Source organism: Chamaea fasciata, unplaced genomic scaffold (assembly GCF_029207755.1).
Source record: "Chamaea fasciata isolate MVZ Bird 193981 ecotype frontalis unplaced genomic scaffold, bChaFas1.0.hap1 SCAF_2, whole genome shotgun sequence".
Classification (NCBI taxonomy): domain Eukaryota; kingdom Metazoa; phylum Chordata; class Aves; order Passeriformes; family Sylviidae; genus Chamaea; species Chamaea fasciata.
In genome coordinates this window covers 54,501,992-54,514,083 of record NW_027094087.1, presented here as the reverse complement: position 1 = coordinate 54,514,083, position 12,092 = coordinate 54,501,992, and the positions used below count along the sequence as shown (strand labels likewise).

At 42.1% G+C, this 12,092-nt stretch overlaps 1 protein-coding gene across 5 annotated transcripts in view; it reads right to left on the bottom strand.

Moving 5' to 3' along the window:
- The window catches only part of LCP1 (lymphocyte cytosolic protein 1), a 49,087-nt gene that overhangs the window by 12,112 nt on the left and 24,883 nt on the right, over nt 1-12,092 (bottom strand). For all 5 annotated transcript variants that reach the window (XM_066176185.1, XM_066176181.1, XM_066176184.1 and 2 more), the window contains 6 exons: nt 8,842-8,932; nt 6,833-6,984; nt 5,562-5,691; nt 4,442-4,574; nt 3,765-3,846; nt 1,601-1,766 (listed from right to left, as the gene is read on the bottom strand). In XM_066176185.1, coding sequence (XP_066032282.1) covers nt 1,601-1,766; nt 3,765-3,846; nt 4,442-4,574; nt 5,562-5,691; nt 6,833-6,984; nt 8,842-8,908 — 730 coding nt within the window. In that variant the 5' untranslated portion in view covers nt 8,909-8,932. The remainder of the gene's footprint in view (nt 1-1,600; nt 1,767-3,764; nt 3,847-4,441; nt 4,575-5,561; nt 5,692-6,832; nt 6,985-8,841; nt 8,933-12,092) is intronic.

Sequence of the window (12,092 nt, the reverse complement as noted above, 5' to 3'; positions counted from 1 at the left end):
AGGTGGCATAGTCAATACAGAGGACGATCAGGAAATCAGACAGAATGAGCTAGATGACAGTAATAAAAATGGAATGCAATTTAATAGTGCCATGATCAAATACATTCACTGGGGAATTAATATGAATTACTGCTACCAGCTAAAAGCTCACATGAACGAAGGAGGAGAACTTGAGCGTATTAGATGTCTTCCAAGCAATTCTGAGCCACCACCATTTGATATGACATGGGGAAAATACAACATGATATTAAGTGCATCACAGGTAATTCCCATAGAGGTTGGGATGTATTATTGCTTTGATATCATGTGCTCATGAAAGCTCATTGGTAATATAAGGTCCCATGTTCAAGAAAGGGGAGTTTTACCTGAAACTGCTGCAGAGAAGGGCTATGAGGGAAAGAGAGGACCTGAAAAGAAATTTCTTGGCTTGTCTAGTCTTAGATGAAGTCTTAAATGAGAAGTGAAGGAGAAAATACCAGAAAGGAAAAAAAATAGCAAATAAGCAGGGCAAGGCTGCAAAGGAATGGGTACTGGTGGGTCTGGCAATGAAAGGGACAGAAATCTAAAAGGGGTGAGCCAATGAAGGTAACACCTGCACAGAAACTGGAGGAAAGCAGTGTCACTGATGGGTGAGGGACTATCCAGAGGCATGGAGAACAAATCAGCAAGATGAGGTGCTGTGTGGACTGCAGGTACACCCACAGTCTTCATGGTGAAGCTAATTCATGGAGAATTTTGGCATTAGGGAGACACACTTGGAATGCTGTGTCCAGTTTCTGGCTCCCCAGTACAAAATCGACATTGACAAACTGAAGCAAGTTTAGTGGAAGGACATGAAAATGTTTGGATGGAAGTTTGTGATATAAGGGAAGAGGATGAGAAAACTGGGATTGTTTAGACTGGAAAGAGGTTTGAGAGGGGAGCAAGTATTGTCTGCAACCATTGCAGAGGGGCCAGATCTGCATGTTTCCAGTATGCACAGGAAAAGGATGAGAAGCCATGGACACAAGGTTCCGGAAGGGAAATTCCACCCAGGAAAAAAAAATCAGAGTAAGAGTGGTTGGGCTCTGGAACAGGCTGCCCAGAAAACACTGGAAAAAGCCCTGAGCAACCTCATCTGACCTTAAGATGTTATACTTAAGATGTTATACTGCTGAAAGCAGGTAGTTGGATGGTTGAGACAGATCTCCAAGGTGCACCTCTACAGGTTCCTTCCAGCCTAAATTATTCTATGATTCTATACTTATGATTTCACAATGAAAGATGTTTGGCATTCAAGAGCAAGAAGGAGCCAAGCTTCCTGAAAGCAGACTTCCTTATCCCAGATTTAGTGCCAAAACACCAATATACTTGGATGTAGACCACCATTCCTGACCCAATAAGCATGAAAAGACTCTGAACACACAACTCTGTAGAAAGCCTTGGACTTTTAAGTGCAGAAACTTGTGAAAAGCAAGGAAAATTAAATCAGTCAAGAAAACAGACAACAAATTCTTGAAGAAAAAAATTGAAATCAGTATTTTCTTTTCTTTTAAAGAGCTTTATCCTAAAGACTCTGCAGTGATAACAGTGGAGCTCTGAAAGGAAGAGCCATACATACCTTCATTCCTGCTGATCTCTATGTCGGCAAAGAGTCCAATTTTGATGACTTGCCATAAAAGACCCAGAACCAGGTAAGGTTTCCCTTCTTTTAAGTCTTCAGCTCCAATGTTAACAACATGGCACCCAATGGCTGAAGCAGAGTTCAGGGCCAGGTTCAGATTTTCCTAGGAAAACATTAGAACTTTAGAATGAGGCAGAACTTGAGAGCTGAGGCTACAGGAAGGGAGCACAGCCAAAATGAGTGAAATCTGCAGGCAGCTTCACTGTAAATGCATTTAAGTATGCAGAACCATGTCTTTCCTGAGGCAGTGCTCCAGGTGGGTACACCAGAGTGGAATACAAGGACAGAACCACATCCCTTGATCTGCTGGCCACAGTTCTTCTGATGCAGCTCAGGACACATGCCTGGCCACAGGAATGGCGAACTGGAATGCAAGCTCTCCTGGGGATTACAGGCAGATTCTGGGTCTCGACACAAAGACAGAAGGACCTCTTTTTGGCAGAAGTGGCAAATGTCATGTCACAAGGCACTGGAGCTCAGAGCATACATCTACATTCACAGTGATGTCCTGACTCAGTTCTGGTTACCAAGGCCAGGCTCTCCCTAGAGCTAATGCTTGAGCTTCAGCATGGGGCAAACTCTCCTCTGCTCAGTCCTGTACACACGGAGGAAGAAAGGAGCTACAACCCCATCAGCTGGCAGATATCCCAGGCTCACCTCTCCCTAAGGACTCTGCAAAACCCCTGAGACCTAAGATACAAGTAAGTTGCTATCTGGCCGTGTTTGCAAAGAGCACGCTGTCCCAGGAGTCAGTATGAATAAACCTGATGAGTTTTTAGCCTTGCAGTTCAGCCAAGGTCAGAACTGGTAATATCTGGACATTTTCTTTTTGAACTTTGGAGTAGGGACTCCTGGTTTGGGAGTGTGCAGAGGAAGCTGAGGGATTCAGTGATCCACAGTGACAGGCAGAAATAAAAGTGATATTTCAGGAATATTATGTTCCTTTACCATTTCCTGTCCATTTAAAATAAAGGGGATAAGAAAATCTGATCCTCAGGTCTATGCAAAAAGGTGGCTTTGTAAACAGAGGGAAAGTAAAGCAGGCAAAGAAGCCTGGAAAATACAATTGATCACACAGATTTGCAATTTTTCACATGAATTCCAGCACTGCTGTCATGATGTATTTGATTAGATACAAAATGCAAAGAAATTTACACAGCGTAAAGTCTCATAAGCTAGAAAAACTGGACCATTTCAAATTAACTACCTTTTCTCCAGCAGACAGCTGTAAAAGGGTTAAGTTAAAGTGGAAGATGTATTGATCAAATCATGTCTATGTGTGACAGGGATTGATCTGAGCTGCATCACTAAGTTATGCTGCTGACCAAAACGATTAGAACTGAAAAATGAGGTATACAGCACAAAAATCCAATTTAATGGCTTCTAAGCTTACTTGAGTCTGGCTAATGTCCCATCAGAGTAGCTGAGGGCTAAACTGGGTTAGGTTCACATCTATTCCACGTATCTATTTATACCCTGTACCAGGTACATAGATGTTGTTCATATAAAAAAATATCTCTACATACTGCTGTGTGAGAAACACAATAAACTTTAGGTAGTGAAAATTAATAAATTGTCCATTTAAAAAATCACATACATGTGCATGTGACAGAAATAAAGGAGGGATTCAATGTTCAGGGTGAAATACTGGCTTGTAAAAGGCATGCAACAAAATGGCCTGATTTCAGGCATGTTGCACTGGTATTTCCGGGACACAGTTAATATTTTGGTGAGGACATCAGACTGCAACAACAGCAGTTGTGAGTTCAAGTCCATTGTCATGCCTTAAAAGAGAGATTCAGCCTTCTGAGAGCTACTCTAACTGCAATTGTTTGATACAGACTGTATTATCTCTGTGCTCTTGCATTCATTTGGCACCTACCACAGAAGTATCTAAAGCTCTGATCTGGTGAACATTATTTGTTGTGTTTGGTCAGTCAGGTTCCTCGTATGTTTGGAAAGAAATGTAAATGGACCTGAGATCTCACTGTGCCACAAACAACTTTGCCTGACTGTGTTGGGCATAACCAGCCTTTCCTCTAAGTGATTACACAAAAGCATCCTGAGGGGAAAAGCAAAGAATTTTGTTGTGGTTTAGTACCTGTATTGTGAAGGGCGTGAGTTTCTTTTTGTTGATTGTTCTCTCATCAATGGTATCTGGCACTGAAAAGTTGATCATCTTACTGGAAATAAAAGAAAAAAAATAACAAGAATTACACTAAACCATGTGTGCACAAAATACAGGTATAGCTTTTGTCTCTACATTGCGGGACAAGTCTAAGAGTTGGAGAATTACTTGACAAAAATAGATAATCACCCTCTGCTTCTACATACACACACAGAGCCACACACTCAATACTTAATTATTTTGGGCTACATACAGATTGTACTATAGGTGTGAAGCCAAGAACCCCACAAGGTGAAGTTGTGTGAGAAGTTTATTGTGCAGAAAAGGTCTGTGGAAGCACTCACTATTTCGTGCTGCTTTGTGTGAAACACCAAAAGTCCTTGGGCAAAAATGAAACCAAGCAGCTCCTCAAATTTCACTGAGTTCATCTAATTGTAAGTGTCTAGAGGCAAGGAAAAATTCTCATTAAGCATGAAATATGCTTTAGATTTTTGAAGGTAAAAGCAGCACCAAAACCCTAGTATTATCAAGTCCTTGAGTCTGCAAATGCTCCTGAGCTTAATGTAAATTCAGCAGGTTCTGTTTAAACAGAAATGTGAGTTTTTGCAGACTCATGGTTCCCGTCTGTGAGAAAGAAAGGTTTTGTTTACCAAAGCACTATGCCATCACCGACTGCCTGGAAGAGGTCATCTGTTTCTGGATTCATTGGCACCACATGCTTGCAGTCAGGGTCCTTCTCAAGGGCTTTGTTAATCCAGTTGACAAAGGCATATTTTTCTTCCTCTGTGGACACAACGTCAAATCCATCAGTTTGCTGTGCAGTACCTCTACCATCATTTTACTCACAAAGGCAGAACTCCTGGGGGAGCCTTTCCCACCAGTGTGACTGATCAGCAAAACCCTGCATGGAAGAGGCTCTCAGGAGACAAGCAAATGAGCTGAGGACAGTAGCGGGCTTGGGCTAGTTAATACTCCTTCAATATCCCTTCCCACTCACTGGGGTTGCCTGGGTCATGAGGGCAGGCATGTTATAGAGACTGGTAATGAAGTCCATGTGGTGCAGATGTTAAGCTCTGCAAGGAGTAATTTGTGCTTTCAACGTAATTTGAATGCATTTTTGTACCACTCTGCTAAACAGAAATCCCCCATAACTTCAAACAATTCTGTTTTGTACATTACATCCTCTTCAAGTGGAATTTCTAGAAAATCCTGGCCAGGATTGGGTTCTGACAAAGAGCATTCAGAGGGTAATGGGCAGATGTGCCTGTAGTTCAACAGGGCTGAGGCACAGCTATCCTGTACCAGCAGCACCTCACTTGGCTCCCAGTGGCTCAGAGCAGGTGCTCTCTGGGATAAAGGTAGACGGAGGCCTTGGGAGCATCCTCTGTTCTCCCTTCCCCAGAGAGAGTCAGTCCCCTACTCTTGCCCCTGCAGCACATAGCCAGGGGTGGGACATCTTCCTTATGGAACTGCATCAGAGTGGACTGTGCCCAGGAGGTAATAAAAGCAACCAACTTTCAGCTTGCAGAAACAGGCCGGGAGAAGAGCCCTGATGGGGTTGTGCCCTCCATGGGAAAAAGTCAGGAACTATCTGGTTGCAAAGGGAGTTCACAGAATGGGTGCCTGGTAAAATGTACAGGGAAATAGGTTAGCAGCAGCAGAGAACCTGTGCCTTGCCTCCCTGGTGAGCAGAGACAGCAGTGGGCAGGTGCTTGTGCTGCTGCAGCTGTGGCTCACTTGCTGCCATCAGTGTGGGATAGCTGCACCCACCTGAGTAGGAGTGTTGGGTGCCAGCACTGGACTGCTCCGATGTCCCCCCGATAGCGCAGATCCCCTCCTTCTTGTTGATTTGCTTCCGGAATGACTTAGCAACATCATCGCTCTTCAGGTCTTGGAAAATCTTTCAAGCAAGAGAGAGGATTTTAGAATTTTGGAGAATTAAACCAAGCTAAAACAGTGAGTTCTTGGGCCAGGAGACACATTCTCTTTGCTTCATAAATAGGGAAGGGCAGATTGAGTATTTTCAGTGGGTTTCCATGTATCTGCTGAGGTACAAAAGGATTATACTCAGCTTTTATGCTTCCAAATCAGGGAACAAAGATCAGCCAAGTAACAAAAATGTTACTTTGGAGCAGAGTAGTCTGGGCTTGAAGAAAGAGCAAGTAAAAACCTACTTCTCCATCCTGAGGGAAAATCCACAATTTTAGCATTTGCTTTTGACCCAGTTCAGACCAGAAAAAGAAGAAGTTTTTGGATTAAAAAAGGCCCCATTGATACCGTAAGTTTTAGTTTTCATGTTTTTCAGATTCTGTGCTGCCTAGGGGTGCAGTTCTGAGCCTCATATTAAGTGCCAGTGAGCTCCCTTCACAGAGTAGACAAAACAAATCCTTTTCCTGCTGAAGACCAAGGATGATGAGTAAAATTTTAAGGCCCAATATCATAAACAATGGTGGACTGAAGAGAGAAAACAAGAAGGAAGGGACCTCACAACCTGAAGCTGTAATTGGACAAGTAAACCCCAATATGCAAATGGACCAAAACTTATAAAAATGTAAGACCTCATGACTGGTCGTCCATTTTGTGACCATTCTTGGTCCACCCTGGGTGTAGCCCTGGTAAGGCCCTGTCCTGCCCGAGGCAAATCCTAGAGGCCTTTCAATAAGTACCCACTTGATTTTCTAGCTCTGTCCAGTCTCTGTTTCAGGTCAGCCTTCCCAAGGCATCACCATAAAGTTTTCAGTTTCGATCTGCTTACACTTTTTGTAATCATCTAGCCAGAACATCATCTCTTTGCAGCATATAATTGAAAAACTTCATCTTGCTGCATCAACCAAACTGAAAGATATGACATCTATGCAATGAGCAGCTGTATTCATATAACTTCTCCCAGTTAATTGCAGAATTTCTAATTTGGTTACTTTCTGCTTTTCCGGTGAGGAGATTCACTGGATTAATGAGGTGCCCATGAGACCCTGTGCTTGTGCCTCTGCTGTGCCCTGGGAACTACCCTGAGTGACTGAAATAAATAACATCTCACTTACTGAAATAAATTCATCAAAACTGATCCTGCCATTCCCTGTGGTTGTCAGACTCTGAATGAGCTCTCTGGCTTTATATCCTGGGAGAGGGAGATTGGCAGCCTTCAACACCTCTGTTAAATCATTGGTATCAATGAAGCCATTCCCGCTGATATCTGCAAAGATTAAAACAAACTTTTAAATTCCACATCAGCCCAATGACATTTTCTGCACATAAAGGCTATTTTAATTTTATCCAAGGAAAGGTACATTATATACAAAGATTTGTTGTCTTGAAATCTGGTATTTTCAATTGTTTTGGTGTTGTTCACATCCAAGAAAGAATTGCAATCACTTTTAAACAAACAAAACCTCACAGTGATAAATTTAAACTTTTAGACATACAAATATCTTAACAGAGCTAGGTTTAAATGGATATAATTGCCACTTCAAGGCATACACATTGACAAATGTGATCTATAGAGGAAGCATCCTGTCTACAGAACAGCTAAAGAACATAAAATTGACACAATATACATATGCACTTATGCATAGATATAATTTGTGATTTTGGCCTGTTTTCTGCATCTAATAACATCAGAAGTAAGCTGGAACTGCATATGGTCATCCTCAAAAAAAAACTTCTGTGTTTATCTGTGACAGTGCTAACATGAATGTTCCTGCTGAGCTTCCTGCAAGATCCTGAGTAGTATTTGATGAGAAGATCACCAATACTGGTTAATAGTCCTTCATTCTCCACATAGTGAAAAGCTCCACAGATAAAAAAAACAAACTGAGTTTATCATGTGAAGAGTTTCTGTTAAAACGCTATGGTTATGACATAGATAAATGTATATATAGTTATATATGGTTATTTTATTAATGGTTATATTTGGCTTTTAAGTAGCTCTGTCCTTATTTTTCTGCAGGCTCCTTTTCCCCACCTGGAGGCTGAGGTTATTTCAAAGCAGTGTGTGGTGATTTCCTGCATAGTAAGTTGCAATTTGAGTCACTTGGTGCATGCTGTAAAAAGACACTCAGCTCTCAGCACCAGCAGCACGGATTAATACAGATTGCAAAGAGAATCCTATCCATTTCACCATGACACACAACAAAAGGACCTGGACTTGGAGAGGGAAATGTCTGGGAAAGGAATGAGAGCTCCTTTCCAGCACTTGGAGGAGCAACCAGATTTAGTGGAAGGTGTCCGTGCCATGGCAGTGGGGTAGATAATCTTTAAGGTCCCTTCCAAGCCAAACCATGGTAGGATTCTGTGATTTGCCCTGTCAGTGCATTGGGTGTACAGGACACTCACAGGGACCAGATTTTTAAGATTGCCAGCCTAGACTATTGTGTGCTCAGAAATCCACCAACCACCACCTGAATCAGCAAGGACAACTGATGAGTACATAATCCAGTGAGGCTGATAGATCTGCTGATAGAAGTTAAGTGAGCTGTGAGAGGCAGAAGGACCTTTTCTTAGAATTTGGGTAGAAAGTGATGGGTCTGTGTGACTTTAATGGAGACAAATCAGATGAGATGTTTAAGGGTTTGGAAAGAAAACACAAAGTAGAAATATGGGGCTTGAAAGGTCATTGTGAAGGTATTACAAATTTTTAAACCATTTGCACATTTGTCTTCTCCACACTCTTCCTTCCCATAAGGAATACTGAATTTACATTAAAATAAAACCTTTTTGCCTTCCAAATAATTTGTCATGGATTAACAATATTCTTGGGAAAACACTTGACAATATTTCCAACATGGTTTGCTATACAGCTCTTCAATCTTTTTCATAAAATAAAAAGAGGCTCTGCTGGAGCCCCAGCACCCCCCTCTTTAAAAGGCCAGTGCTCTGCAGTGCGATGATGTGGTTTCATCAGGGAGGCCTGCAGGGGCGGGAAAAGGGCTATCTGTGGTTGCTGTCACACAACAGATAGGCGCTGGGGCAAACTCGCTTTCCTCACAGCTGGTCAGTCAGACCATGAGAAGGTTCACACCTCAGCAGTGCCTTTGCTGCTGGCTGCACTCACCAACTTTGCTGAAAGCCTCCCGGAGCTCTGCCATCTCCTCCTCGGAGAAGTGTGCTGTCGATGCCATTTCTTACTTTTGTGAGTGGCAGGTCTGCAAGGAGAAGACACTTGTTTTCATTTGATGCCTTTTGAGTTTGCAACTGTGATGAAACACATCACAGAGAGGTTTCTACTTGAGTTTTCAAAGTTCTGGAAAAGCTTGCCATAGCTGAAAACCCAGCTCCTCTCTGTATCCTGAAATCAAGTGAAGGGTTAAAATCCTGTGTAGATGTGATACAATTCCATGTCCCTCCTGTTATTTTGCCAGGCCCTGCTCAAAATGACAACTATTTTATTTATACTAATTCAACTGGAATTAAATTCTACCTCTGCTGACTCCTGTTTCTCATGGACAAAACAGACTAAATTGTGCTGGTTCTTGTTATTCCCCCGTGGAAATACAATTCACAAGTCATTTCTTCAGCAGTGCTGGCAGAGAAGCAGCCCTGGGTGCTTCCCAGGGCTCTGGGCTGGAGCCGCTGCCCCAGGGGAGATTTGCACCACTTATCTTTGGATACCTAATGATGAGGCTGCTCAACCTTAAAAGGTTGAAGGATGGAGAGAAGCTCCTTCACAAGGTGCTCAGAGCAGCAGGTCAGCAGGTCTGGCTTCCCGAAAGTCAGCTACTTCTCTCCCTGGATATGTGGGGAGTTTAAGGATTTTCCTCCCAAAGTGTCTAAGTTACTGCCTGAGGTTGGGTGGCTTTAGGCATGTGTGGCCAGAAGGAGTTTTCCTACCTTTCCTCTCATGAAAGATATAAAAGAGGAGCAAGGATTAGACTTTCATTTTACAGGCACTTTTCTTAATAACCAGTCAGTGAAAGTTCACTTTCTTTTATGGCATCATTAAATACACTGCCAGATGATGCACATTATCCCCATCTGCTTTTTCATGCACCTACTGTCCCCTGCATCTATTCAGGAGGAAACTGTTCAGGAGACAGACTATCTATTATTCTATATTTGTGAGAATGACTATAGTGTCCTATGTCTCTTTAAGTATTAATCAACCAAACAACTATTTAAATTGAATAGAATGGAAACCCGAGTTGATCCTGGGAAGTAGTTGCTGTAGCTACAGTAATCAAATGAGGGAAAAAAAGTCAGAAATATGCCATTCCCAAACTAAAATTCACACTGCATAATTCAAAAAAACAACTAGATTTGCTATAGCCCTATGTAAAAACACAGAGTTATGCATAGCCTATCGGGGCTTCAAATTCAATGCTCTGCTGAAGTCACGCATTGATTCCTCGTGTCTGTGAAAACCACTATGGACATGGCTTTGAAATAGCCCCAAAGCAATCTCATGTGGTTAACTTCTTGTCTGCTGTCTCCCAGTAGTATCACGAACCCTTTTTCTGCCTAATCACTGTGGTTTTAGGATGAGGACAGCGATAAAAAATCTGTTCATTCACTTCAACCTTCATAAACAGAGAAATGCAGCAGAATCCATAATGCCATTTCTCTTGCAGTTGGTTCTAACCACCATACTTTCAAGGATCACCTTTACAAATCCCTATGATCCACTAGCTATGTGGGTTATGTATGTTAGGGTAAAATCAGACCCATAGTCATCCCTCAGTCTGTCCTGGTATCTTTCCTGCCTCTGATTCCTCACTGCCAAATTTTTCTCTTGCCTGCTGTGTGTTTTTACAAATTGTGGGTTTACTAAAATGCACCTGGTCACATGAAAATCTTACACTATCAGCCAGAAAATCCACATTTCACTGCAAGATCATTCCTCCTAGTCCAGTCACTTGATCAAGCAATACAATTTGCAACACAACTTTTAATAGCATGAAGACTATTCTAGGCTTAAGAGGTAGAAAATACTACCGGTTTTTGTCTACAACATTACTTTTCCAAGTAACTTTGAGAAAAAAGTATCACCAACATAAAATGGCCTCTTCCAGATTGCATAAGAAGTTATGACTTCTGATACGTAATTAAGTAATCTGTTAAATACAGAGAATCCTATTAGTAGTACATATGTTTATATATGTGGACATTTACACTAATAATAGGATGAAGGACTTTGCTGTAATGATCCCTTTTCACTTCTTTAGGTCAGTATTATCCACTGTTGTGAAGGTAACTACACTTAGCTGAGCAAGCAGATTCATCTCAGGTGCACACCAAGAACAAGGACTGGTCCTCCATCACCTGGGGCTGGTTGTCCTCAGGTGACAGAAGGATCGCCACTGCCTGCTCCAACACACAACTGAGTTTCTCCTACAGTTTCACCCTCAGAGCACCCCTTGATTTCAGCCTGTCAGTTCCAATATCTAAATCCACTAAATGTGTTGCCGATTAATACCCCACTGTGCTTTCACAAGAGTGAGATGCAGAAAGGCACCAGAATTTTCAGATTAAAGGCTTCAGGGTTGTTCCAAATGAAAAATCACTGTCATTTTTTAAATTGTTCAAGTAGGAAAAACAGAACATAAGGAAATCAAGTGAGTAAAAGTCCAAAGCTTTAGCAACACACAGCAAAAAAGGAGAAAATCCCCTTTCAAAAAGCCACCTTTCAGTATTTAAAATTCTTATTTTGCTTAGATCATTAAGTGATAATATTTAGGCACATAGAGGTGTAAAATGCTTCTGGATAGTAGTGGGAGAGGTCAGGCCCAATATTTTCTTCTGATTTAACCACCCAAGAGCAGAGCCATTTGCTTCGAGGGTTCAACCACTTCCAGCACTTCACCATCCTCAATGCAAACTGAAAATACTTTGGGCATCCCATCAAAAAGGTATCCAACAATCCTGGGTGAATAGTCCAATTACTGATAACTCACAAGGCACATGGTGCACTGCTCTGTTCCAAACTGTTTGCAAAATCAGTACGACCAGGCAGATGCAGAGAAAAAAATGCAGAGGATGATATACGAGCGAAAGAGAATGTGTGGATGAGCAGTGATGATGAGCAATGTGAACAAGTTGAAAGAGCTCCTTTGGAGGGAACATTTGTTGAGGAGCTATCTGAGGAAGGAGCAAAGGGAAAACCAGCTGGTGAGAACCAGACAATGGCTTTGAGCAAATTAATGTAAGGCCAGAAGCAAAGAGAAAAGCTGTGCAGGGGAGAAGTTTGGCAAGACAGAGGGGAGTTTGGTAAAGACTGAACACAAACAGCTTAGCTGTCAGCCCAAATGAGATACTGAAGATCAGGAGTAGCTGGGAGAAAGGATCTTGACCTTGGTGTGATGGAAGATC